The 25,660-nt window shown below is 42.3% G+C and overlaps 2 protein-coding genes across 2 annotated transcripts; one reads left to right on the top strand and one right to left on the bottom strand.

The window, feature by feature from the left end:
- Positions 1 to 3,807: 3,807 nt before the first annotated feature.
- Positions 3,808 to 17,918, top strand: LOC113438750 (acyl-coenzyme A synthetase ACSM4, mitochondrial-like). Its single transcript, XM_026704269.2, has 13 exons — positions 3,808 to 4,014; positions 5,534 to 5,744; positions 6,139 to 6,346; positions 7,993 to 8,136; positions 8,393 to 8,549; positions 10,008 to 10,087; positions 11,332 to 11,455; positions 12,318 to 12,398; positions 12,725 to 12,826; positions 14,116 to 14,243; positions 14,994 to 15,093; positions 16,957 to 17,076; positions 17,719 to 17,918. The coding sequence occupies exons 1-13, from the start codon at positions 3,808 to 3,810 to the stop codon at positions 17,803 to 17,805; spliced, it is 1,749 nt and encodes a 582-aa protein (XP_026560054.1). The 3' UTR covers positions 17,806 to 17,918.
- Positions 17,919 to 19,196: 1,278 nt separating this feature from the next.
- Positions 19,197 to 25,036, bottom strand: THUMPD1 (THUMP domain 1 NAT10 acetyltransferase adaptor). The gene is given in 5 exon segments (XM_087942069.1): positions 19,197 to 21,046; positions 21,049 to 21,279; positions 22,922 to 23,170; positions 24,145 to 24,343; positions 24,710 to 25,036. Coding segments are annotated over 5 exon segments (996 nt in total). The 5' UTR covers positions 24,962 to 25,036; the 3' UTR covers positions 19,197 to 20,981.
- Between the last annotated feature and the right edge of the window lie 624 nt (positions 25,037 to 25,660).

Raw genomic sequence — 25,660 nt, 5'->3', positions numbered from 1 at the left:
TTTTTTTCACTCTATCGTACCTTAAAATGAAGAGCAATTTTCCCAGGAAAAGGAATTTTTCCCCATTGGAGACTTGGCTATGTTTCTCTGCAGGAAACCCACACTTGGTGGAGCATATTATCGCTGCGTTTGGGAAATTGATTAAGTTACAAAGCGATCAGTTTCGGAGGGGGTGTGGAATTAATTGGAGTGCAAACAAACACTCCAATGCTCCCCAAAGGAACCAGCATTGTCCCCTAGGTGTGTTTTAAATACCTCAATAATCTCAGGTTTGGAAGGGAAGAATAGTTCGCTTCTCCAATGGCTAAGTAGTTAATTGCTTCTGAGAAAAAAACAGATTACCTCTTTGCACCTGGGGAAAAGGATTCTGACTCTCAGCGCAGAGAAACCCTGGGCTTTGATCCTTTCTCTAGAATCCAGGTAATCCTCAACTTATGACCACAATGGAGAGCAGAATTTAGGTTGCTAAGCGATGCAGTCATTGAAAGGACCCGAGTTTCCAACGGTTTTTACTGCAGTTGTTCAGCAAATCAGGCCATCGTCGAGCGAGCCAGAGATAGTCCTTGACTTAGGGACGACAAGTGAGGCCAGTATGTAAGTGACGTTAAGCGATGCGGTCATTAAAGGGCTGGTCACATGAGGAGACCCCAATTTTACAACCATTTCTACGCACTGTTGGTTTGCTAAGCAAATCCTGCTATTGTTCAGTGAACAACGTGGCTGGTAAGTGAACAGGCTTTCTCCATTGTGTTTGCTTGTTGGAAGCCAATTGGGAAGTCGCAAATCAGGATCACAAGATCACGAAACACCACAACCGTCGTAAATGCGAGCCAGTGGCCAAGTGCCCAAATCCCAACCATGTGACGCAGGAGTATTTGGGTCAGTTGTAACTTTGAGAAAAGGTCCTTGGTGCCTTTTCCATCTCTGTTGTAACTCTGAACTGTGATTGAACAAATAGTGGTAAGTTAAGGACTACCTGTAGACATGTACACTTAGTCCTGGACTTACGACCGAAATTGATGTTGCTAAGTGAGGCTGAAATGAGTTTGGTCCCGTTTTACAACCTTTCTTGACTCCGTTGTTAGGTGAATCACTGCAGTTGCTAAGGTAGTAACAGGGTTGACCCCAAAGGTGCTTTTTCAAGTGGCAACTGGACTGGTTTTTCTTTGAAGACATTTTGATTCTCCTCTAAGAAGATTCTTCAGCTCTATTAACCCCCTAGTAACAGAGTTTGTTAGAGACACGGTGGCTCAGTGGCTAAGACACTGAGCTTGTTGATCAGAAAAGTCGGCGGTTCGAATCCCTAGCGCCGCATCACAGAGCGAGCTCCCGTTCCTTGTCCCAGCTTCTACCAACCGATCAGTTCGAAAGCATGTAAAAAATGCAAGTAAAAAACAGGTACCCCTTTGGTGGGTAGATAACAGTGTTCTGTGCACCTTCGGCATTTAGTCCTGCTGGACACATGACCACGGAGACGTCTTCGGACAGCGCTGGCTCTTCGGCTTTGTTAACGGAAATGAACACCGCCCCACCCTAGAGCCGGAAACGACTAGCACAGATGTGCGAGGGGAATCTTTACCTTCACCTTTAACAGGGGCTGTTATGTGAATCCAGTTTCCCCATTCACTTTCCTCGTCAGAAGTCCACAAGTCTTAAAGTTGCCAAGTTTGGAGACCTCTGTACCTAAACCTCTGTACCAACTCTTTTGTTCAAGCACATGGCCTTTTACACATATTTGACTTGGCGGGTTTGCTTCCTCAGTCTTGGTGCAGGGATGCACCTAGCCATGGCAGAATTTGGAGGGGAAAAAAGGGGAGAGGCTCATAAAAAGGAAAGCACTATTCCTAAGACCTAATAATAATAAAATGCAATTTAATTTGCTTGAAGAGCAAGGAGACACTATCCTGCCAGCATAAGTCTACTCTGCACGAAATCGCAGCCGAAAGGGGGACAAAGGAGAATGCCACGCCTACAGGAAGACCAATTTCATTGCAATGAGTCACCTCTAATGAGTTCCCCGGAGTGCCTGCCTGTTTATCACACTTAATTGTGCTCTTTTCTACCGAGGCCGCTTTAGTAACACACAAACATAAAGGAGATACATCAGCTGCCGCTTTGCAGCCTGTGGAGATCCAATTATTTCTCCATCAGAACACTGTCCATGACAGGGAACGGCTAAACTTAAGTTATGGGTCAACTAGAATGGAAATTTTTTTAGCTTTGGTGTTTTCTCCCCTAGGTCCAAGACAAATTCCTTGTGTGTCCAATTACACTTGGCCAATAAAGAATTCTATCTGTCTATCTATCTATCTATCTATCTATCTATCTATCTATCTATCTATCTATCTATCCCAGTTTGGAACAGTTGATAATTTTCCCACAAGCCAACTTAACAAAGCCAGTTAGGAGTGAGGTTTTAGAAAACCTGGCTATCAATCCAAACAGAGACACTCTACAATCCAGGTTGATTTTAGACTATTTTATTGGGACTATGCAAAATATCTTGGAAAGGTGGCTAGTTCTCTCATATTAGGGCTAAGCTGAAACCAGTTTTAAAGTGGGATTAAAGGTTTTTTAAAAGAAAACTTGCTAAATACCCAGCACCCATTGGATCCAAGAATATATATCATCTTCTTTTGATGTCCATCAAGCATCAAGTCCTACCAGATCCCAATTTTTTAAACATCATATCTGGGGGCGGGGGGAATGCCAACAACCAGGCTGCTGAATCTTACTACTACTTACAGTCATTATTAACTAAACATCAAAATCCTTTATCTAAATAAATGTTATCCAATCTCTTCTTTAAAATGTTATGGAGCATTTACAGCTTCTGGAGGCAAGTTGTTTCACTTGGAAGGGTCCTTGGAGGTCTTCTAGTCCAGCCCCGTGCTCAAGCAGGAAAAACCTGATACTATTTCAGACAATCTCTTCTTAAAAACCCCACAACTTCTGGAGGCAAGACATAGATCTGTGAAATCTTCCTCCACCATGTCCACCCCTCTTGGCGAGATTACATGACTGGTCACCTGCACAGAATTAATCCTGCAGTAATGATACCCTTCTCTTCTCCCTTTTCACTGTTTTGCCTTTTTTTAAAAAAGAAAAAAGAGGAGTGTAATTGGAGAAATTAAAAATAACTCTTTTCCCATGAACACAAAATACTTTTCCTTGTAAGCCACCTACTGCACAAAGATAAATCTTCTGGGCTTTTGAAAGTATGATTGCGGAAGAAAAACCGAGGAAGTGACATTTCCACTCACCTGTAGAAAGGCAAACCGAACAGAGCTTGTCCCCCTCTGGCCACTTTCAGGTAAGAACAATCACATTATTTTACCTTTCCTTGCCATTTCTACCTTATAATTTCTCCCTGCTTCGCTATGGTCTCCACAATTTCTTATCTGTAGCGAAGGAACCTTGAAGAACCTTGATTTTTCCAAGGTCTCTTTCTGGCCAAGTTAGATGTGAATTTGTAAGTGATTGATGCCTTTGGAATAATTCTATGAGAGAGAGTTTTGAAGAGAGGTGAAGGAACGAGCGCTGCCCAACGTTACTAACATGATGGTAGAACATGCCTCATTCATCTCAATGGGTTTGGGCCGCTAGTTGATGAATGACATTCTTGAATAAAATTATTTCCTGGACCCTTCCTGCTGCCGACAGAATCAACACGCACTTCAACATCCAGCTTAGGTGTCCTTTGACATGCTATAGACGTGACGACAAATCCATTTCTCATTTCTTCCTTCCCCGAAGAACCAACTCGTAAAGTACTGTGTGGTCTTCACCATAGGATCCCCTTCAGCCATGAAGATCTTACGCATCAACCACAAGCTGCTGAAGTCCATCTGGAGCAGCAGCAGGACACTTGGTGGATCGGTCCCCCAAGCCGTGAGGCTGTTTACGTCCCTCAATCTTTCCGAGTTTGAAGCCATCAATCGAGGGGACAAAGAAGTGCCGAAATACTTCAATTTTGCCAATGACGTGTTGGATAAATGGTCTACAATTGAAAAGGTAAGGTTCCTTCCAAAGAGTTTTAGGGAAAAGAGGGTTCCTGACTGATGTGCATGTCTCCATATCTCTTTTTTTTTTCTTTAAACAATTGAAGAGAAATGAGACAACATACCAGATGGTCAGCCCCAAATTTTAAGCAAATCATGTAATGGGGTTTTTGGGGGTTTTTTTGTATTAAGAGAAGGGCACTATGGAAGAAAATATTGTTTGGAGCTCCATTCCCAAAGAGAACTGTACTTTGGCAAGTGGAAATTTGGAAATTATAACTATAATTCGCATCTCACCACTTAACCTGATGACCTGCATACATGCTTTTTATTTATTTCACTTATTTTTAATTATTAAATTTGTTTGCTGCCCATCAAGGCAACTCTGCATGGCTTGCAACATTCAAATGAAAGCATAAATCTAGGTATTAATGTATAAAATCACATTAAAATTGTGATAAATAAACTTTTTGTGTGTGTGTCTAGGTGAGATTTCTTTTCTTAGGATAGTTTATCTTAACTTTTTAAATTAAAAATGGTTTATTTGTTTGCATTTTTCTTTTTAGTATTCTTTTTTTCAAGAATATCATGACGTAAGTAATGATAAAAAAAAAGGATAGCACAAAAGATTGTAAACAACTGACACACTGTATGCATATAATTGAAAGAGGGTTTTATGTTTTTATGTTTTGTTTCTATGTTTGTCGTTAAAAATAAAAACTTTGTTTAAAAAAAAGAATATCATAACGTAAGCAAGAAAGAGATTTACAAGAAATATAAATTTGAAAATGTCAGAAGTAACACAAATATTTGTCTATACGTTACAATTTCTGCATCACTTTAGAACTTTAAAACTAAAATAAAATTGGTCTGCGATGAATAACAGCAAAACCCAAGGTGATATAAATTATAAATCAAAATGAGAGATAGTAACAATTTCTATCTCTTTTAAGAATTCTATTCTTGGGGAGAATAGAAGGAGGAGACAAGGAAAATATTCTCTTGTAAGAATGAGAACAAAAAAGGAGAAGAAATAAGAAAATAAAAACAGCTGAATCCTGAAAATCGCTCACTGGAATTTTTTTACATTTCTAAAACATTTATTTCATTTTATTTTAAACATTTTTATAGCAGCTCATCTTCTAACGAACTCTGGGTAGCCTCCCATAGTGAATTTTAAAAACGTATAAAATCATATTAAAACTATAAAACCAAACACATTAAAAACATTAAACTATCCTTCCTCAATCTTCCCCAATCTTCCAGTTGTAACAACATCCAGAAGTCTGAAGTCAACGACGATTCATTCTGGAGGTAAAGTCCACACAGCTGGAAGACAAAACTCTTCTGAATTTTTATATTAGGTCCAGCTGGCTTTTCTCTATTTTCCTTTCTCATTCTAAGACATAACTTTTGGCTGACTATCCCAATGAAGAAACCTTCTCTATTGTCTGGTTGAACCTCCCCAGACTGGCGTTCTTCATACGGTGGTGGAAACCATGAGTATAGTCTCTTTCGATATTGTCTCGCAGGATGGAGGGAGACCTTTTCATCCAGCTTTCTGGTGGATTGATGGAAAAGGAGGAGAAGTCAAATGGGGCTTTGAAAAACTGGGCTTTGTCTCCAGGAAAGCGGCCAATGTACTCACAGGGCCCTGTGGCCTGCAGAGAGGAGACCGAGTGATCCTCATTCTGCCTCGGATCCCAGAGTGGTGGATGCTAACCGTGGCATGTATCAGAACAGGTAAGAAAAAGACCACCTAGGCATAGGAACACCTGTTCAGGTATCTCATAGCAATTGTTTCCACCCTTAAATAATACAATAACAGACTTGGAATGGACCTTGGATGTCTTGAATACCTATTGATGGGCAATGAGTCTAAGAAGAATTGAAATGGTATGGCTGGCTAATTTTAGATTGGTCTTATAAGATTCATAAAGGGCAGGCTTCTTTACATGGACAGGTATATGAGAATATGATCAAGTATGTGGCGCTGTTGTAGAGAAACGCAATGGCTCAGTGGCTAAGACATTCTTGTTTTGAGGGGGGATGGAACAAGGGGACTTTCAAAGCTTCTCACGAATGGGCAACATTGTAAGAACATCCTCAAAGTTGATGTATTTATTGAACTTGTCAGGGATCACCTTCATCCCGGGGACTCCACAGCTGACAGCCAAAGATATCCAGTACAGGCTCCAGGTATCCAAAGCTAAAGGCATCATCACAAATGATTCATTGGCCCCCGTGGTGGAGACTGTCTCTTCGTCATGTCCTTCTCTGCAAACCAAGGTGTTGGTCTCCGAGAGCAGGCGAGAAGGATGGCAACATTTCAAGGCGTTGTTTGAGTAAGGCACAATAAATAACAGATGAACAGAGAATTGGAAGGGACCTTATAGGTCATCTAGTTCAACCCCCACCCCCCCACCCAAGCTGGAGACCCTACACCATTTCTGAGAGATGGCAGTCCAGTCTTTTCTTGAAAGCCTCCAACGATGAAGCTCCCGCAACCTCTGAATAGCACACACCATTGCACAGAATGGATAGGAAGTCTGCTAGGGTGAGAAGGCACTCAGTACCCGTAGCCTTTTAGAACTCATTTTGGCTAAATGACCATCCAGAAGGACAAATGCAACAAAGCTGCAAACTGAGATGGCCAGACACTTTGAAATTGGGAACCACTTTAATTTCTGAGCTTTTTTCTTTTTAAAAAAAATCCCCATTTTCCCCAACTGTGTCTGGTTCTCAACAAGTCCCTGCAATTTTCTGGGCAAGGTTTTTTGGGGGGAAGTGGTTTGGCATTGCCTGTTTTTTTCCCCCAGAGCTGAGAGAGAGTGGTTGGCTCAAGATCACCCAGCTGGCTTTATGCCTCAGGCAAAACTAGAATTTAGGGCCTCCTGGTTGCTATAATCTGTTGCCTTAATCACCGCACCAAACTGGGTCCCTAAACTGAAGATAGATCTCCTTCACTTCTTTAAGAAAGAATGGGATAGAATCTAACAAAACAAAGATCAAAAGATTACTCTAGAATACGATGATTGATGGACTACATGCCATCCATTCCTTGTTGTCTCTTAGCACCTACATGGATAGATTTTTCTCCAGGGTGGTCTGTTCCTTGACTTCTTCCAATGGTGGCCACATTGTTGCTGTAACTGAGTTTCTCCATTTTGTTCGTGGTTGCCTTCTTCTCTTTCCTTCCACCTTTCCCACCAGCAGAATCTTCTCCATACAGAGTTGGGTCTTTGCATAATGCGTCCAAGGCAGGATCATTTGAACCTGGGAGTGTCATGAGAAATAGAGAAGTAGATCTGGTAAGGGTAGATAAGCTCTGAGAAGGGGCGGGTGAGAATGTTACATGGGAGTCTACATCATACTCCAGAAATCATCTTAACTGTTCAAAACAATTTTGGAAGATTTGTGATCTGCAGTTGTTTCTGTCCCTCTTGGAGTTCAGCTTCTCCATGCAATGGTGAGCGATCGAAATATAAAATTGTGAATTAAACGTTAAAGGTAGCAATTTTGTAAAGCAAATCTACTTCCCGGAGGGAGAAAAACAAGCTATAACAGACACTCTTGGCGGTGGTGCTTTTTAAATATTGTGAAAATAAAACAGGCAGGTGCTTAAAACCAATCACAGAGATCCTTTGAATTTCTGAGTGCCATTTTCCACCATCATTATAGGTCAGAGAGGCATTTAAGTCTGCAAATGAAACACCTACCTGGGAATAATTTTCAACACACTCAGCGAGGTTTTCTTTCCAGTCAACACACATTAGACTCCGCTCTAATTTCTGACAGATAATTACATTTCTCAGGCAGGGAATACAACAGAGAACCCTGAGAAGGTCAACACTGAAAATAAAACATCCCTCTAGGAGTGGTGCGATCAGTTAACTAATTAATCTTGGTGATCAATTTTTGATTATTTTAAGTGAAAAGGATGAAGCTTCTTTCTGTTCACAGCTGATGTCCTTCCTTGGGTCTCTTTCAGGGCAGCTCCTTCCAGCCACAACTGTGTTCAAACCCAGAGTGATGAACCAATGGTTATATTCTTCACAAGTGGAACCACAGGTTCCCCAAAGATGGCTGAACACTCTCAAACCAGCTTAGCCTTGGGCTTAACTCTATCGGGAAGGTATCTTTCTTAATTTTCTTACACATCTTGAACTTGACCACAGTCAACCAGAATTCAGTCTATTCCATCTCTTGGAGTTTCATGTAAGGCCTTTGGAGATGTGACGGCCCCAGAGGACAACCACAAAGAACTGAGGACATCTTGAACCCTGTAGAAAAAAACCCTGTAGAAAATTTAAGGTCACCTAAAATTGAGGTGAGATCTTGTTTGTCTGAAGGTAATCCAGAATCCCATCTAAAATGTCTGTGTCTTGCAGGGATTGGCTGGACTTCAAACCTTCAGATGTCATGTGGAACATGTCCGATACTGGTTGGGTGAAGGGGTCTATGGGAGGTGTCTTTGGCCCTTGGCTTCGCGGAACCAGTGTCTTCGTACACAGCATGCCACAGTTTGACCCAAAGGAAGTTCTAAAAGTAAGAATTATACATCCAAATCATTGGGGGAATGTATTTCGACCACTCAACATGGTAGACTCAACAGCTAGCTCCCTCCTTGGTCCATCTGTCTGCTGGTTTAGACAGGAACACAATGCTGTATTTTGGCAGCTTAGAACCAACTTCCAGAGGTGGTAGTTGTTCCATATTGACAGACTTGTAACCCAACGTTCCCATTGGTCCGCTATAGCCGCTACCTGATTGGACAACCAGGGCGGCTGTGATTGGCTCGCTAAGAGTCTGCCGCGATTGGTCAAAACCAAGCGCGGGAGACTTAAAGCGATGCCATTGGCCGCTAAAGCCCCAGCAAGCTCTATAAAAGAGCCGCCGCGGCTGCTATTCTTTTGAGCTGGTTTTAGCCAATGAATAAAGAGCTGCTGTTACTGAACTGAAGTCTCTCGTCTTTATGAGCCCGACCTTCCAAACTTAACAGTAGTGGGTTAACCATCCATTATTGATTTTAAAGATGGTTTGGGATTAACACAGGTCCATCATCCAACAAAAATTTAAAAACATAAAATAAAATAAAAAACTCAAAGGACAGACTCAATGGATCATGAGGTCTTTTTTTTCTGCCATCAGTTTTCAATGTTTCTATGTTTTATGAACCCAAATGAGCAGTGGTGTCAGTAGATGATTTGGTATTTAGTGGGTCAGGCTAGGTAAGATACCTAGGAATTCCTGGCTCTGAATGAACCCATCCTTTCACCATTATCCCTGCTCTATAGTTCTCATTTCTTCTTGACTTTCCAACTCCCAATATGCCTTGCCTTTCACTAGGCTGGATTTGTATCCAAAGTGCTTTTTGAAAAGGCCCTGTTTTTCCTTGAAGACATTTCCTTCCTCATCTCAGAAGCTTCATCGGTTCTGGCAGGATGGTGAGAGGAGATAGAAGGGTGAAGCTTCTCGGATGAGAAGCGAAAGGTCTTCAAGGAAAAAAAAAAACCCAAGAAAATCCAGTTGCCTTTTGAAAAAAATGAGACAGCCGTGACCTGGATGACTGAGAATCTCCGTTGACATGCTGGATTTGTAGATTATTATTGTTGTTGTTGTTATTTTATTCATTAAACATGAAACTCAGTCAACTGAACATTTAAAAATGTATCACAAGTATCACTGACTGGCACTGATGGCTGATATGGGTTGCTACCAGCATCCTAGGTATCAACCAAGTATCTAATAATAATAATAATAATAATAATAATAATAATAATAATAATAATAATAGTAGTAGTAGTAGTAGTAATAATAATAATCTTCATCATCACTAAATTCATTTGCCACGTATCTCAACATGGGCTACTCCAGATCAGCAAAATCTAGAAGATAATAGGTTCGCCAACCTTTAACCCAGGAAGAGCTTTAAGGAAAGAGGAAGATGCAATTCCATTATTTTCATATCCTTTTCTTCCTCCTTTCCTTTTTTCCTCTCTCTAGACACTTTCCAGGTACCCAGTGACGACCTTGTGCACTGCTCCAACAGCCTACCGCATGCTGGTGCAGCAGGACCTTAGCAGGTAGCTGGTTATCAGTTAACCCATCTGTATACTTGATTGATTGGTTGGTTGGTTGGTTGGTTGGTCGGTCAACGGTGAGGCCAAAGGAATCTGTAATACTAAAACCTTCAGAGAGGTTGCTGCCTACTGGAAGTTATCAATACAGGAAAGAGAGCTTAGCTTGTTCTCTTCTAGGTCGGTAGACATCCTCCTTGCAACTTTATACAGATGGTCTTCAAGTTACAACAGTTCATTTAGTGACTGTTCGAAGTCACGAAAGCACTGAAAAAAGTGACTTACGACCGCTTCTTACACTTATACTTGTGGCATCCTCAAGGTCATGTGATCAAAATTCAGATGCTTGGCAACTGACTCATATTGATGATAGTTGCAGAGCTACTGGGTCACGTTTTGCAACCTTCTGATAAGCAAACTCAAGGGGGAAGCCAAGTTTCACTTAACAACCGTGTTACTAACTTCACGACCACACTGATTCGCTTAACAACTGCGGCGAGAAAGGCCATCAAATGGGGCAAAACTCACATAACAAATGTCTCACTTAGTGACAGAAAACTGGGGGCTTAATGGTGGTCATAAGCTGAGAACACCTACATACAACATTTCTGTCAGAAAATTTCATGAGTCCTCCCTTTGTCTCTCTTCGGGAAAATGTAAATTGCCGTTTGTACCAATGATTTATTTTTCCCCTTCTGCATTTTTGTTTTATGTTGAGTTTCTTTTTTAACTGAGAAAGATGAGTATCACTTAATCCAGTCTAAAAACAAACCGTGTATGTATGTATGTGTGTATGTATGTATGTATGTATGTATGTATATATGTATGTATCTTCCTCTCTCATTCACTTTCTTAATTTATGTTTGTATTTTATTTGATGGTAAACTTTAATTTAAAAAAAAATATCTAAAGTGAAAAGTGAAATACAGACCCAGACAGACAAGAGGCAAAAGTTCCAATCAGCTAAAATCTGCAGGACAGACTCTTAGTACACACAGCGTTGTCTAGCAACACTACCTAAGGATGTTTCTCATTAGAATTTGCAATCAGCCATTACACCCTGTCAATAAAGAAGAATATTTGCAGCTCATCCAGTATGGATGATGTTACCTAGTTGGGTAATGAAATGTCTGCAAGAAAACCACCAAGCTCAGAGAGCACCAAGCACCCCCTCATTACACCCTGCTTAATGATAGAGGCTCTGAATAACTATAGAAACCAGTCTCTTTCTTCTTTTTCTCTGCATAAAGCTACACATTCAAGAGCCTGTCTCACTGTTCGACCGGTGGAGAACCAATGAACCCGGAAGTGGTGTCACAATGGAAAAAACAGACGGGGTTGCAACTCTACGAAGGCTATGGACAAACTGAAGTCGTATGTGCATGTACATAAAAGTTCCTTTCTCTTAACCAGGATAGCTAAGGACCCAGTAGCTAAAGATGGTTAAATTTAGGACTGAGATATTATTGATGTTGTTGTTTTTAACAGCTGGGTGTGAATGCACCCCCATCTTACTCATTCACTATTCAGGGTATTGTCTGAACCAAGAAACTGAGTAAATTAATAAGCAGAGACAGTTAGTGGTATGACTCTCCAACTATAGGGGAGAGGCATCAGCTGAAGGCCCTGGAGCTGCATGGTAAAAAAATATAATTTGGAAACCCACTCAGGGTATCATGCAAAAGATTGTGTTTTCTATCACAGAATGGTATTCAAAGACTGGGAATGCTCATTGAAGGTACAGATATTTTATTAGTCCGAATAGCACTAGCGCGTGGACTTATATACCACTTCGCAGTGCTTTTACAGCCCTCTCTAAACAGTTTACAGAGTCAGCCTCTTGCCCCCAACAATCTGGGCCCTCATTTTACCAACCTTGGAAGGAGGGAAGGCTGAGTCAAACTTAAGCCCCATCAGAATCGAACTCCTGGCAGTGGGCAGAATCAGCCTGAAATTCTGCATTCTAACCACTGTGCCACCACAGCTTGTTTCCTTCCTTCCTTCCTTCCTTTCTTCCTTCCTTCCTTCCGTCCTTGCTTCTTTCCTTCCTTCCTTCCTTCGCAAGCAGTAGCAAACTTATATACCGCTTCACAGTGCTTTTACGGCCCTCTCTAAGCAGCTTACAGAGTCAGCCTTTTGCCCCCAACAATCTGGGTCCTCATTTTATTGACCACGAAAGGATGGAAATGTCCAAAAGAAGGGGAATTCCAGGAGTATTCGAAATTGTTTGCTGCAGGGGATGATAACAGCCAACCAGAAGGGGAAACCAGTTAAACTGGGCTCCATGGGGACCGCGGCTCCACCTTACGAAGTTCAGGTAAGGACCATTCACCTGGCTCAGGTGAGTTCAAGGTTGGAAGGTCTACTTTTAGCAGGGAAGGAAAATATGTGGGAGGAGGTGGCTTTTCTTTTCGGCCTCTCCATCAACTACAACTGATAGCAAGCAAACAATTATAAGTAGACCCCAGGGCCAATCTGAGATAAATGAATAAAAAATGAAAAAAATAGTTGAGATTAAGGTGGGAGGCCCACTTCTTGCCCCAAAAAATGACATGGAATGAGCTCCCCAAAGTGAGCTGGAATTTTACGCCTTTGCTTTTCCTTAACCTTAGCACTTCCTTCCTCTTCCTTGCTGCTTCCTAGATTGTAGATGAAGATGGCAAGATTTTGCCCCATGGACAAGAAGGAGACATCGCTATCAGGATAAAACCCAAGCGTCCCTTTAGCTTCTTCTCTCACTACGTGGTAAGCAAGGAATCAGGAAGTCCTCCCTCCGTCCATCAGGAAGTTCAGTGAAGGCAGTGGGACTGCAATCTAATGCAATCCTAAATTGCATAATGCAAATAACACAATCCTAAATTGCATTAACAGAGGGATACAATCCAGATCAAGGGAGGTACTAATACCACTCTATAAAGCCACACCTAGAGCATCCAGTTTTGGTCACCACACCATAAAAAAGATGTCGAGACTCTAGAAAAAGTGCAGAGAAGAGCAACCAGGATGATTAGGGGACTGGAGACTAAAACATACGATGAACGGTTGCAGGAACTGGGCCTGGCTAGTCTAGTGAAGAGAAGGACCAGGGGAGACATGATGGCATCTTCCAATATTTGAGGTGCTGCCACAGAGAGGAGGAAGGGGGTCAAGCTATTTTCCAAACCGCCTGTAGGCCGGACAAGGAACAATGGATGGAAGCTGAACAAGGAGAGATTCAACCTGGAAATAAGGAGGAATTTTCTGACAGGGAGAACAATCAACCCAATGGAACAGAAGCTACCTTTGGAAGTTGTGGGAGTGCCATCACTTGAGACTTTCAAGAAGAGATTGGACTCCCATCTGTCAGAAATGGTGTAGGGTCTCCTGCTTGGGCAGGGGGTTGGACTAGATGACCTACAAGGTCCCTTCTGATTCTGATTATCTGTTATCGGATTGTTATTTGTATCTTTCCTCATTGCACAGAAATGGTGGCAACATTCTGGAGACCATCATATGGAGGAGAGTTGCTGTCAACGCATGGGCAGTAGGCAATGCTGCATGCAAGACCCTACTTTCCATTCATGATCCTTTCCATTCATTCATGATCAGCATCTTGCAACGGGGTTCCTCAAAGGCAGTGACATAATTTTTAGAGAGAGGGCAAATTCTCCTGATTTCTTTGTCAACGTGAAGGTTGCAAATGAGTGGTGTGGTGGCCTAGAGATGTTGCTCTCGTCTCGCATTCAGGAGGTTCTGGGTTCGATCCTAGCTAGAGACAGATATTTCTCTCTCGGGGCACACTGAGAATATATCTGCTGAAAAAAACCTCTGCATTGGCGACAGGGAGGGCATCCAGCCAGTAAATTCCATTCAGTTGCCCAGGCTCCACCCCACAAGGGATTATGGGATCGTTAAAAGAGGGTGATGAAGGTCATAAATGGAAGGAGAAGGTCCCTGGTTAAACTGCATTGCTTTGAAGTTCCTGGGAATTGCAGAACATAGTTTAAAATCGTGCCAGCAGAATCCATCATCCATGTCGTTTTGTTAATGTCCAGGACAACCCAGAAAAAAACTCAGCAGTTGTCCGGGGAAACTTTTACATCACCGGTGACCGAGGCTGGATGGATGAAGATGGCTATTTCTGGTTTGTGGGAAGGTCTGATGATGTCATCATCTCCTCAGGGTTGGTCCATCTCAATATACGTTAAAACATGTGGGATGGTGAGAAAGCATCCCAAAATCATTGTTAGAATCATCTGGGTCAGGACCAACTTGGTCTGGAAAGGCCCTTCTCTTGATCATTGATTTCATTCAGATCTCAGTGTTGGCCAAGTCCAACTCTAGTTGGTGTGGTTTCTACAAAACTCCACCAGGCTGGTCAAAATCAAGGAACCCAGAATTAAAGATCCAACAGAATTGAGGATAAAGAAAGAATCTTGGAAAGGATACAGGAATTGCCAGTCCTGGTTTATTATTGATTTCATTAAACTTCATTATTAACCTCATTATTAAAATATGAAAGTTAGGATAATAAATACATTAAAGTGGAGTCTTTTTGATGATGTGAAATATTTCTTTTCAGTTCCTTGTTGCTACCTAGACTGAGTTGCTAAGATGATCCGCTAACAGCCTCCAAACTTTTGATTTTATATTTCTCATATTCGTTCATTCCTTCTTCAACTTTTAAAAAAAATTTCCAATCCTGATTTAGGGATCTCTTTTTCCCATCTAAGTAGATCCAATCTTGCTCAACTTTTTGAACTAAGACAAGATCAGCTAAGGAGCAGTGCCCAAACACTAGGCAATTGAATTGTAATTATATTTAGATATACACATTTGAGGTTTGTTCTGGGTTCCATTTGCCAAATGCCACACCTACACCCAAAGTCCTACATTCCATTTAGTGACAATAATTTGGTTCCTTCTTCCCCAGATACCGCATTGGGCCTTTTGAAGTAGAAAGTGCTTTGATTGAGCATCCAGCAGTAGTTGAATCAGCCGTGGTCAGCAGTCCGGATATAGTCCGACGGGAGGTAACAAAGCTTTTCTATAAATCTGCACATTAATTGCAGATTTAAGGAGGTTTTTAAGAAGAGATTGGACAACCATTTGTCTGAAGTAGTATAACGTTTCCTGCCAGAGCAGGGGGTTGGACTAGAAGACCTGCAACTCTTGTTATTCTGTTCTTCCTGTTTAGGTGCTGCTAGAAAAAGTTGGATGCAGACGTATCGTTTCTGCTGATTTAATTGTAATAGGTGCCTGTTTAGAGTCTTTAATTGCATGTGTGATTAAAAAAGATCAGCCATTCAGGTATTCAGACAACCGGAGACACGTGAACAATACATAAGAGCTTTATTGTGAAGCTTTTGCAAAAGGGAATTCTGCGCTTTTGGCTGCAGAAGACATGGTTCCCAGAAGGTTGGGGTTTATATACAGGTTCAAATATACAGTCTCTGCCCCTTTTCCGGGTTCACAATCTATCCAGTTATGTATCTTCCTGTGCAACACCCTTATTATTGTAGCATAACGTCTGTTTTCTTAACCTGTTTACCCACTTCCAGTAATCTCCATCATTAACATGTCACTGCACAACATGACCTGACAAATATATAACCTTTATACAAAACAAGAGAATTCTTACATAATATTCCAGGAAATATATCTTAGGTTAACACAGAGGTTAAAAATGGTGTTATCATTGCGTTATATTTTCACAGATATTATTTTACATATCACAGCATGACACCTGGTATTTGCTTGACAAACTGTGCAAACCAAATATTGTGGTTTGCAAAACATGGCTGATTGTGAATGAACCCAAAGGGGACTGATTCAGAAAGTTACGGTTAAGGAAGCCACTACTTAACCTGTGGCAGAAATAGAGCCTTAGTTTTTTTTCTTTATCATCGTGTAAATATATGTTTAATATGTTGCAACCGTCATAGTGATGGCATCTCTGTGCCACAAACCAAGGTTGTTTGTTGATGGACATCTTTTGGGTCATCACTTTCCCTTCTCTTAGTTCTTTACTTTAAACCAGGATTAGACAAGACTCCATTTTGTAACGACCACAACACAAATATTTGAAATAAATCCCCAGGAGACAAATGTCTTCTTTTCAATCCCAATATATATCCTATGTGTCAACTCATAAAACATTCCTATGCCTGTTTTAGTAGTTGCCATAAAAAGGGATGGAGGGGAGAGGAAGGAAATATGGAAGAGCGGTGCAGTAGTTGGAAAGCGAAAGTACATTCCAACTCTTTATCTTTAAAAGACTGTAACTAAACAGAGCTTTTGCTCACAAATGTATTTAATTGGAGAATGTGAATGATGACAACCAGCCCGTGAAGGTGCTCAATTGGAGAATATGATTTATGACACAACCAGGGGGGAGGCGGGGAAACAGGGTTATAGGGGACTGTAAATTATGTATGCCAGAGTTGGCTTCATACAGGGCAGGGCCAGAATGTCGCTTCTAATAAATCCTTGGAAATGGCTCGAGAATCATGATTTAATTAGGGCAATTGCTGGAATCCTGACACTATGTCAGACTTCTCTCGACAAATTGAAGTGGAAATAGGCCCAACAAGTTTTCGAGCATGCAAGAATCCCTCGTAAGTACAGTATATTGATTCCAGAAAAGTTAATGAAGCCATGAGGAAAGAATCCCAGGGATTGCCGAGTTTCAAACACGGGCCCTATTTATAGTGGAATCAAGATCTCGCGCTTCTTTCTCCAGTCTGCATGGTATGTGTTGAGTTTCGAAGTCTCACTCTTTGAGGTGGGAGGGGAATTTTCCACCTGCCGTTTAGTTTTCATTTAAAAAAACAACCCTGCCTGCTTTTCGTCGGACCTCTTGATCAGGAGCTACTGTGAATGGTTTTGTTTTCCAGGTGGTAAAAGCATTTGTGGTTTTGTCTCCTGAGTTCGCATCGCACAACCCAGAGAAATTAACTCGGGAGCTGCAAGACCACGTCAAGAAAGTGACAGCGCCATACAAGTATCCCAGAAAGGTGAGTGTTATAACTAGGTAGGTGTTGAATTATTCAGAAGCCTGAGGTGATAACAGAATATCAGAGTTGGAAGGCACCTTGGAGGTCTTCAAGTCCACCCCACTGCTCAAACAGGAAACCCTATACTATTTCAGACAAGTGGTTGTCCAATCTCTTCCTAAAAGCCTCCAATGATGGACCACACACAATTTCTGGAGGCAAGCAGTTCCACTGGTTAATTTCTCCTTAGTTCTAGGTTGCTTCTCTCCTTGTTTAGTTTCCATCGTTTCTTGTCTTGCTTTCTGGTGCTTTGGAAAATAAGTTGACCCCCTCTTCCTTGTGGCAGCCCCTTGGATATTGGAACACTACTATCATGTCACCCCTAGCCCATTTGGGGGAGGGGGGGGTTGGACTGGATGACCTACAAGTTCCCTTCCAACTCTGTTAATCTGTATTCTGCATTCTAGTCCTTCTTTTCATGAAATACTGTTGCGGTGTTTGCAGCTTAACCGACCACAGCAAAAAGAGTGTGTCTCATTTAACGACCACCTTCTTAGCAGCGGAAATTATCTCAGCTGGAGTCGTAATTCAGGAACTACTTCAATCTCCCTGACTCTAGTAAAGAAGGAGTTATGGTTCTTTTTTTTTTTCTTATTTCGTAAGGTGGAATTCGTACAAGAGCTGCCCAAGACGATCAGTGGCAAAATCAGAAGGAACGAACTGCGAAAATGGGAATGGGGAGAAATTTAGTTCCATGTCAGTTTCTCTCTCTCTCTCTTTCGATCCCGTCACCATTTGCAGAAAGGTCAGCTGGCAGATTTCTGCGCAACCGGGTTTCTTAATTTCTGCAGATTTCTGGGTTTTCCGACCAGTATCAATATTGTTCCTGTGGTTTCTACTAAATAGGGTAGTTTAATAAAACATTTGACGTTGGCTTAAAACTTCCTTTTATTCCTTTTGACTTGGCAATTGGAGTTGTGTTTCGGGCCAAGCTGCAAATCACTTTCTTCCCACTTTTCTAACATCTTTCATTTTATTTATGGATCCAGACCAATAAAATTCAACACAATCTTTTAAAATGTAGAACCACCAACATTCTGAATTTTTGTATGTCCTGGACAGCTTCATGCAAATGCTTTTGAAGTCGTGCTGGCATTAAGTCATTAAACAGAATTATCTTACGTGTAAAAGAAAATTTCTTAATCCAAGGTAGGCCACTAGTTCAGCTTATGTCTTAATTAATCAACTAATATTAGCTCTCAAATAGTACATGCATAGTTTCTACATTCAAAACTGCAAATTGAACCCTTTCAATTACTTTGGATCACAATGTTGAGGTCACAAACATCCCCAATCAAAGCTGTCTATTTGGCGATCAAAACAGCTCTCTCCAACTCAAGGTGCTTGAGCAGCATTTTTGAGTTTTGTCAAGTTCTTAAAAGTTGCCAAGTTTGCTCTAGATTCTTCTATCCCTTCCATGCGTATGTGTATTGATAGATAAATGATTAGATGATATGGATGGATGGATGTAGATACCGTAGATAGATGTGAGATAGATAGATCCGATAGATGATATAGATACCATAGATAATAGATACTGTAGATAGATGATAGATATGATATATACACAGTAGATTGATAAGATATAGATGATGATATATAGATATGGATGGATGGATGGATGGATGGATGGATGGATGGATAGATAGATAGATAGATAGATAGATAGATAGATAGATAGATAATAGATAGATAGATAGAAGATATGATATACTGTAGATTCGATAGAGATGTAGATAGGTGATTAGATAGATGGTGATAGATGATTAGATAATTAGATAGATAGATAGATAGATAGATAGATAGATAGATAGATAGATAGATAGATAGATATAGAATGAGAGATAGACAGAGAGAGAGTGTTATGGGAGATTTTTCTTCTACAAAGCAGATATCCTTGCTACAAATAGCAGTAAGTGAATAAATGAACCAACAACTGATCTGTTCCTTTGCATACTGATTTTAAAAGGCAGAATTGCTCCCACTGATCATTTATCTCCACACACTGAATTTTGAGTTTTACAAAGAGAAGGGTGGTTCAAAAAAAAAGAAAAAAAGAAAAGAACACGTGTTAGCCAATCTCTTCCAAACCAAACCAAGGTCAATTTAATAGAAAACAACATACAAAAAAAAGAACAAACACGTACAAACCGGAAAGTATTATACCCCTGCAAAGATGTTACGCTGTGAATGTTTTTTTTCAGTCAAGAAATTCCTCCCAGGGAAAAGCTGGATTTTGTCTCCCACAAGAATTACGAGTTTGGAGCATTAACATGTCTTTCTAACAATGTAACTGCAAATAGAACATTTTTCAACAAAAGATGTATATTTTCCCCAAAGCCCAAATACGGTAAATATTTTACAATTTGCTTAAGATCGTTAAGAAGGGTCTCTACAAGGAAGCCCGTCAAAGTTCCTCCAAGCTCAATATTCACCTGTGAAAAGAGTTACAAGAGAAAAACCTGAACATATTCCCAAATCAGAAAAAGCAACAGAACATTAAACTCTCTATTCTCATAGACCAGGGAGGGTCTCCAAAGTTGGCAACGTTAAGACTTCTGGACTTCACTTCCCAGAATTCACGCAAGGCTGGCTGAGGAATTCTGGGAGTCGAAACCCACCTGTCTCCAAGTTGCCAAGTTTGGAGACCTTTGTGATAAGACTGGATGACAGGGGCTGTTTTTCCAGAGGGGATCAGAATTACGAGATCCACAGAGATGCCAGCTGAAGAGGAAATGATCATGTTTGTTCTCAAGTCACGCTAGACTTCGCATCAGGATGCTGGCTTGGTAACTAGACCGTGATTACAGGGAAAACTGGCAGGAAACAGCTGCCATAATTTACTTGGGGGGAATCTACAATTTGGAAACACAAATTGTTGAGGATGAAGAGTTAAAAACCACCTTGCAAAAAAAAAAAAAAACCTTTAAGCGAATAGGTAGTCTTTGTTGACCCCCCCTACTCCTGAATAAGAAAACCTGGGAGGTGTTTGGGGTTTTTTTTGGTCATGATAATCAGAATAGAAAGGGATAATTTTAAAACCTTTAAAACCTTTAATAAGCCAACTTTAGCTACTTCTACTCCCAACCTCAGGCAATTGTTTAGGAACTATCCCTGCCTCCCAAACCTGCCTCCCGATCCTGGCTGCATTTTTGCAATGTTAACTTTAAAAAGCCAGAAAGTGGGGTCAGCACTCCATCCGGATTGGAGGTTAGAGGGAAACAGCAGAAACGCGTTTGGCTGATCAGCGCGGTGCCTTTTAATCCTAAAGAATAGGACCCATAAGTGGCTCTGGGTCAAGGAAAAGGCTAGCCAGAGTTTGATCCAGCCACAATTATCAGTTTTGTATGTAACACTAAACCTTCGGGGCAAGGGTGACCACACTTTGACAGCATTAAAACCTATGGATTTCAACTCCCAGAATAGCTGACTGGGGAATTCTGGAAGTCCACAGGCCTTAAAAGTTGCTGAGGGCGGACACCCCTGAATTACAGGTTGTGAAAATCATGGCTTGTTCAGTTGGGAACACTCCTCCCCTCCCCCAAATTCAGAATAACTACAACAAGGCAGGAATGGTGGGGCGGGATGGTCTGAGACAGGCTGCGCTTTAGCCACATCACCTAGAGCAGAGGGGTCTCCAATCTTGGCAGCTTTTAAGACTTGTGGACTTCCAACTCCCAGAATTCCTCAGCCAGCAAAGCTGAGGAATTCTGGGAGGTGAAGTTCACAAGTCTTAAAAGCTGCCACGGTTGGAGAGCCCTGACCTAGAGAGCAAACCTCAACCCCTGGTTTAACAACCCTCCGCCCATCCTGCAGATTTTTTTCCTTTTTTTTTTTCCTGCTTCTCGGCTCTTCCATTCATGGTCCTAGTCCTCATGATTGTCGTTGGAGGCGGTCTCGGTCTTGTCCTGGCGCTCGTTTTGGTTTTCCTCTGTGCTTCGGGTGTTTTCGCCCCGGGGGCGTCGTTCTCGTGGGATGGTTTGGGAGCCTCTGGCTGCCCCTCAGCTTTGCTTTTCACCACCTCCTGAAGGTTGTACTTCCGGAAGAGAATGTAGTCCTGAACCACACTCAAGCAGCAGATGTTCTTGATGATCTCCACCACAATGGTGTATTCAGGGTGGCTCAGGTCGACCTTATTTTCTGGGTTGAGGTGGCCCACCACGCCTGCAAGGCAAGGATGGAAAGGAGGCAGGAATTATTGCCTTTGTTTGATTTCATAACTTAGTGGAATGACAGGCGTTTTGTTTTATTGTCTATGGAGATTCTCAGTCATCCAGGTCATGGTTGTCCCAAAAGTGCTTCTTTTTTTTTTTCAAGAGGCAAATGGGCTTTGTTTTTCCTTGAAGATATTTCCCTTCTCATCTGAGAAGCTTCTTCAGTTCTTCAGTCAGAATCGAAGAAGTTTATCAGATAAGAAAAGGAATGTCTTCAAGGAAAAAAAACAAAGTCCAGTTGCCTTTTTAAAAACACTTTTGAGTTTCATTCTTTTTTGTGTGTAACATTTTGTACATTCTTTTTTCTTTCTTTCCCCCCCGCCCCTTCTAGTTCTGTTGTTGAGTGTCTTTAAAAAGAAAACAATGTAAAACCAGTGTCTTTATGGGGAGGAAGAGGTGGCACCGAGCATGGTCTTAGGAAATAACGTTTGGATTGGGGATCTGCTTGAAGTTTTAAGCGTTTCATGCATTCTGAGACAACCTGGTTTTCTCCAGGCATTTTAGACAGAAATTCCCATCAACCACAAGCGTGGCCAATGGTCAGAAATCTTAGAATATAACCATGAAGTTCCCACCGAGTTCCACAGCCATGCCTGGCTCTGCAAAACATATCAAAGGCTATCCTAGTATGGAGGAATAAAAATTCCGTTTTTGTGTGGAACAGGAAAAATTGGTGATCTAAAGGGATGAAGAGAGTGCATTTCAAGTCTCCTTATTTTGCCCTTTTGGGAAATCTACTCACCCCCACTGAAAAACCAAACAGAAATAGAAGCACCAGTATTGTCATGCCCGTTAAGAGTCTGACTCTGAGGGAGAGGAGGACAGCCAACAGGGAGTGGGAGTGTGGCTCCGGAGGTTGTGGAGGAAACTGGGGAAGGGCACAGGCTGGCTGGGCATTCAGAGGAAGACCCAGGCCCATCCCCTCTTCATCCTAGGGCACGCAGGGAGGAATGGATAAGGGAGAAACGTGAATGGCATGGTCTATGGGGGAGGAAAGGGCCCTGATCCCCTTCATGGACTGCAGCTGGGAGGACTGTTTAAAAGGACAAACTGCGCTTGGGCCAGTGTTGGAAGCAAAGCGTGAAATAATTCTAGTCTTTCAGTTCTTATTTGAGTTCTGGCGTCCTTCCCAGTGTGTTTCGATATCTGTGGACATCTTCAAGCCCTTATCCTGCCTTGTCTCATTAATTGCTTCAGTGTGATTTGTGTTGTTGTTTTTTCTATTTATAATTTATATGTATTTTGAGTTTGAATGGAATTTCTTCCTTTTCGCAACTGTTTGTGGGGGACTTTTTTTCTCTAGTTAATAATTGGACCTTTGAAGCCAAGTTGAAGGAATTAAAGGGACTTCACCTGTTTTTGTGGACTTTGTTGCTTTTCTATCCCACCCTGGGTCATCACAGGTACGCTCACTTCTGAAGTGAGGTTCTAGGTGCAACTTTTAGGGTGCACTGCTTGAACCCTTGTTAGATTGCAACATCCCCACAGGAACATAAAATCTTAAACCCCAATTCTTAAACCACTGCAGATCTACCATGGATTGGGAGCTCCCCTAGAAGAGAAAAGCTGTAATAGTTTTCCCTTGTGTTTACCTGCCAGCTCTTTTATGACTTCTTCCCTGCTGAGGTGGCTGTTATTTCGCGCCTTGTAAACAATCTGGTAAGTGCCCTTCTTGGGGCTTTTGAACCAGGGCTCGAAAAAGGTCTCTGCATACTGCTTCATGTCTTCAAGGAAGGCTTTGCAGGTACCCGACACGGGCAGCATGCGCAGGATGACTCGGGTTTTCTTCTTTTTGGTGGCGTGCATGTCCTTTAGAATGTGGTGGACCAACTTCTCAGGTTCTGCAGACACACAAACGTGAGGATTCAAAGGGAAACTGTTTCAAGTGAGAAGCAGTATGCTCCGTGTTGTCAGGGTTCTGGCGGTTACCCCCATTTAAACCAAACTTCCAAAACTTAAAGATTAGGAGTAAACATGCCGGCTCTGCCTGGGTGTAGCCGACTCTGAGACACATCATTCAGTGTCATCCTTGACCCTGGTTTTCCCCCACCCCCTGGGTGTATCGTAATTCATATTCTCCAATGGGACACCTCCCTAGCCAAGAGTCATCAATCATGTTCTCCAGTTTGAATTTTTTGCAGTAGAAACTTCGGTCACCTAGTTACTATCTTTGAAAACATTTTTGGAATGCACTTTTGCTTTCTAAGCTGCCCACTGCTCCCCCCCCCTTTCTGTTGGCAACTCTAAAAAAAAAGCCATAGAAATATTTTATGAGTTGACAGGTTCCATATTTGGGTGGATAGACCGGTCTCACCAGAAAAACACTTCCAAGTGAGAAGCACCAGCCTTCTTAGAAGCACTAAGTCCTTTGACATGAGAAAGACCTACAGATAGTCCTCGGCTTATAACTGTAATGGAGCCTGCCTGTTCTGGTCATAAGTCATGGTGGTTGTAAAATCAGGTCCATCAGAGGAACGGATCCAATTTTACAACCTTTTCCTGTGTTGGTGGTTAAGCCAAGCATCAGGACATTAAGTGAATTTGCAATCATTAAACAAATGTTGCGGATGTTAAGCCAACTCATTGTTCACTATGGGGTGATTTTTGCTAAAAAAAAAAAAAAAAGCAAGAGTAAAGTTTTCGGTGTGCTGGCTAGGAATTCTGGGAACTACCCAGGTTTTTAAATTGCCAAGGATGGTTGGGTCATTTTTCGTTCTTTTGTAAGTCATTTGGATTATTTTAGGGACAGCAATGTGGAAATAACATTAGGAATAAAATCGTAATCATTTTATTGGCAAACTCTTTGCACACATACCAACACCCAGCGTTCGAATAAAAACCACGTTGTTAGCACCACTTTCCACCGACTGGAACCGACGCTGCTTCTGTTCCGTGGCGGTACGGATCTGATCCACTTCTTTTTTCAAAGCTGCTTCGGCATCATCTTCCTCCTCCTCCTCCTCCTCCTGCTCCTCCTCATTCCCAGAGAGCCTGCCCTCGGTTTGCTCTGCAAACTTAGCACAGGCAAAAATACATAAATACATATTGTCTTACGACCACAAGGGAGCCCTGCAATTGTTAAGTGACCGAATCTGTCATTAAGCAAACCTGGCTTTCCCCCATTGTCGAAAAAGCTGGCTGGGAAGGTTTTATTTGTTGTTGTTTTGTTATAAAACAAAAGGGGGGGGGAGAGCTCTGCAAAAGTCGCGAAAAACTACATTTCCCAGCATTCCCACCGGGCACTTTGCTGAGCGGGAATCCTGGGAGTTGTAGTCCCCAGCCTTCCAGGCGTCCCGTCCCACCCACCTCCCCGAGAGAGACAACCAGCCAGGTAGCCCCCCCCTCCCTTCCGTGGCTTCTCCTCCCGCCCCCGGGCTCACCTGCTCGGGCCCGTACAGCTGCTCTCCGTACTCGCCCAGCAGGCTGTAGGCTTCGGCCACGCACTTGCGCTCGTTCATGTTGCAGGTGATGAGGATGCCGCACATGCCGGCCTCCAGCTGGCGCCGCCCGGCCGGACGGGGCCTCTTGGCCGCCTGCAAGTACTGCCCTTTGGGCGGCCGCCGCTTGCGAGAGGCCGAGGCCGCCGCCGCCGCAGCTCCCGTCGCCACCGGCGGCGTCTCCACGGCAGCCATGGAGAAGGCGGCGGGTGATGAAGGCCGGCGCAGGCGCAGCCGAGGCGCCACTACCCGGGCGGCGGTGCTTTGATGGCGTCATCTGACGGCGCCCAGAAGGTTTTGGGGATAGACCGCCGAGATAAAGAAAAGGCAGAGAGGGCGGCGTGAGCATAGAGTCGAGCCGTGTAAATTCTAGAGAGGATGTTCGGCTGCTGTGGCTCCAGCTAGTGGCCCTCCCGAGTTCTGCAGCCCGCCTCTGACAGAAAGGCATTGTTAGAGGCAAACGCGGGATAGGAACGCAAAAGGATGCTTTGTGCAATAAAACTCTAAATAAAGAGAGAGAGAGATCATATAAATTAGGTGATAGACAGACAGACATAGAGAAAACAGATAGATAAAGGTAGAATGAGATACGAGAGAGCGCGCAAATCTACATAAAAATTGTTTACAACTCCTTCAACATTCAACAGCAAAGCCAAGAGAAACTTTAGAAAAATGCATGTTTGAATAAAGATATCTTTAAATGCAAAAAAAAAAAAAAAGCCATGACGCAAAAAAGGATGCAATTGTTTGCATTTATTTACATGCAGTAAAATCAAAGGAAAAGATAGAAAGGAAAGAAAGAAAAGCATGCAAGAAAAAGAAAAACCTAAAGTTAATTTCTAGGAACTCATCTTTCCGACAACCTTACTTGATCGGTCCACACTATGGCCACTG

This window comes from Pseudonaja textilis, chromosome 14, assembly GCF_049901715.1.
Source record: "Pseudonaja textilis isolate UNSWEBS1 chromosome 14, rPseTex1.2, whole genome shotgun sequence".
NCBI lineage: Eukaryota > Metazoa > Chordata > Lepidosauria > Squamata > Elapidae > Pseudonaja > Pseudonaja textilis.
This window is presented reverse-complemented; position numbering and strand designations above follow the sequence as displayed.

What these genes read in the sequence shown, in the direction of transcription:
- LOC113438750 (XM_026704269.2), top strand. Translation starts at nt 3,808, where the DNA reads ATGAAGATCTTACGCATCAACCACAAGCTGCTGAAGTCCATCTGGAGC. An exon ending in AATGGTCTACAATTGAAAAG is followed by an intron (nt 4,015 to 5,533) that starts GTAAGGTTCCTT and finishes ATTGTCTCGCAG; the next exon opens with GATGGAGGGAGACCTTTTCA. An exon ending in ACCCAAAGGAAGTTCTAAAA is followed by an intron (nt 8,550 to 10,007) that starts GTAAGAATTATA and finishes TCCTCTCTCTAG; the next exon opens with ACACTTTCCAGGTACCCAGT.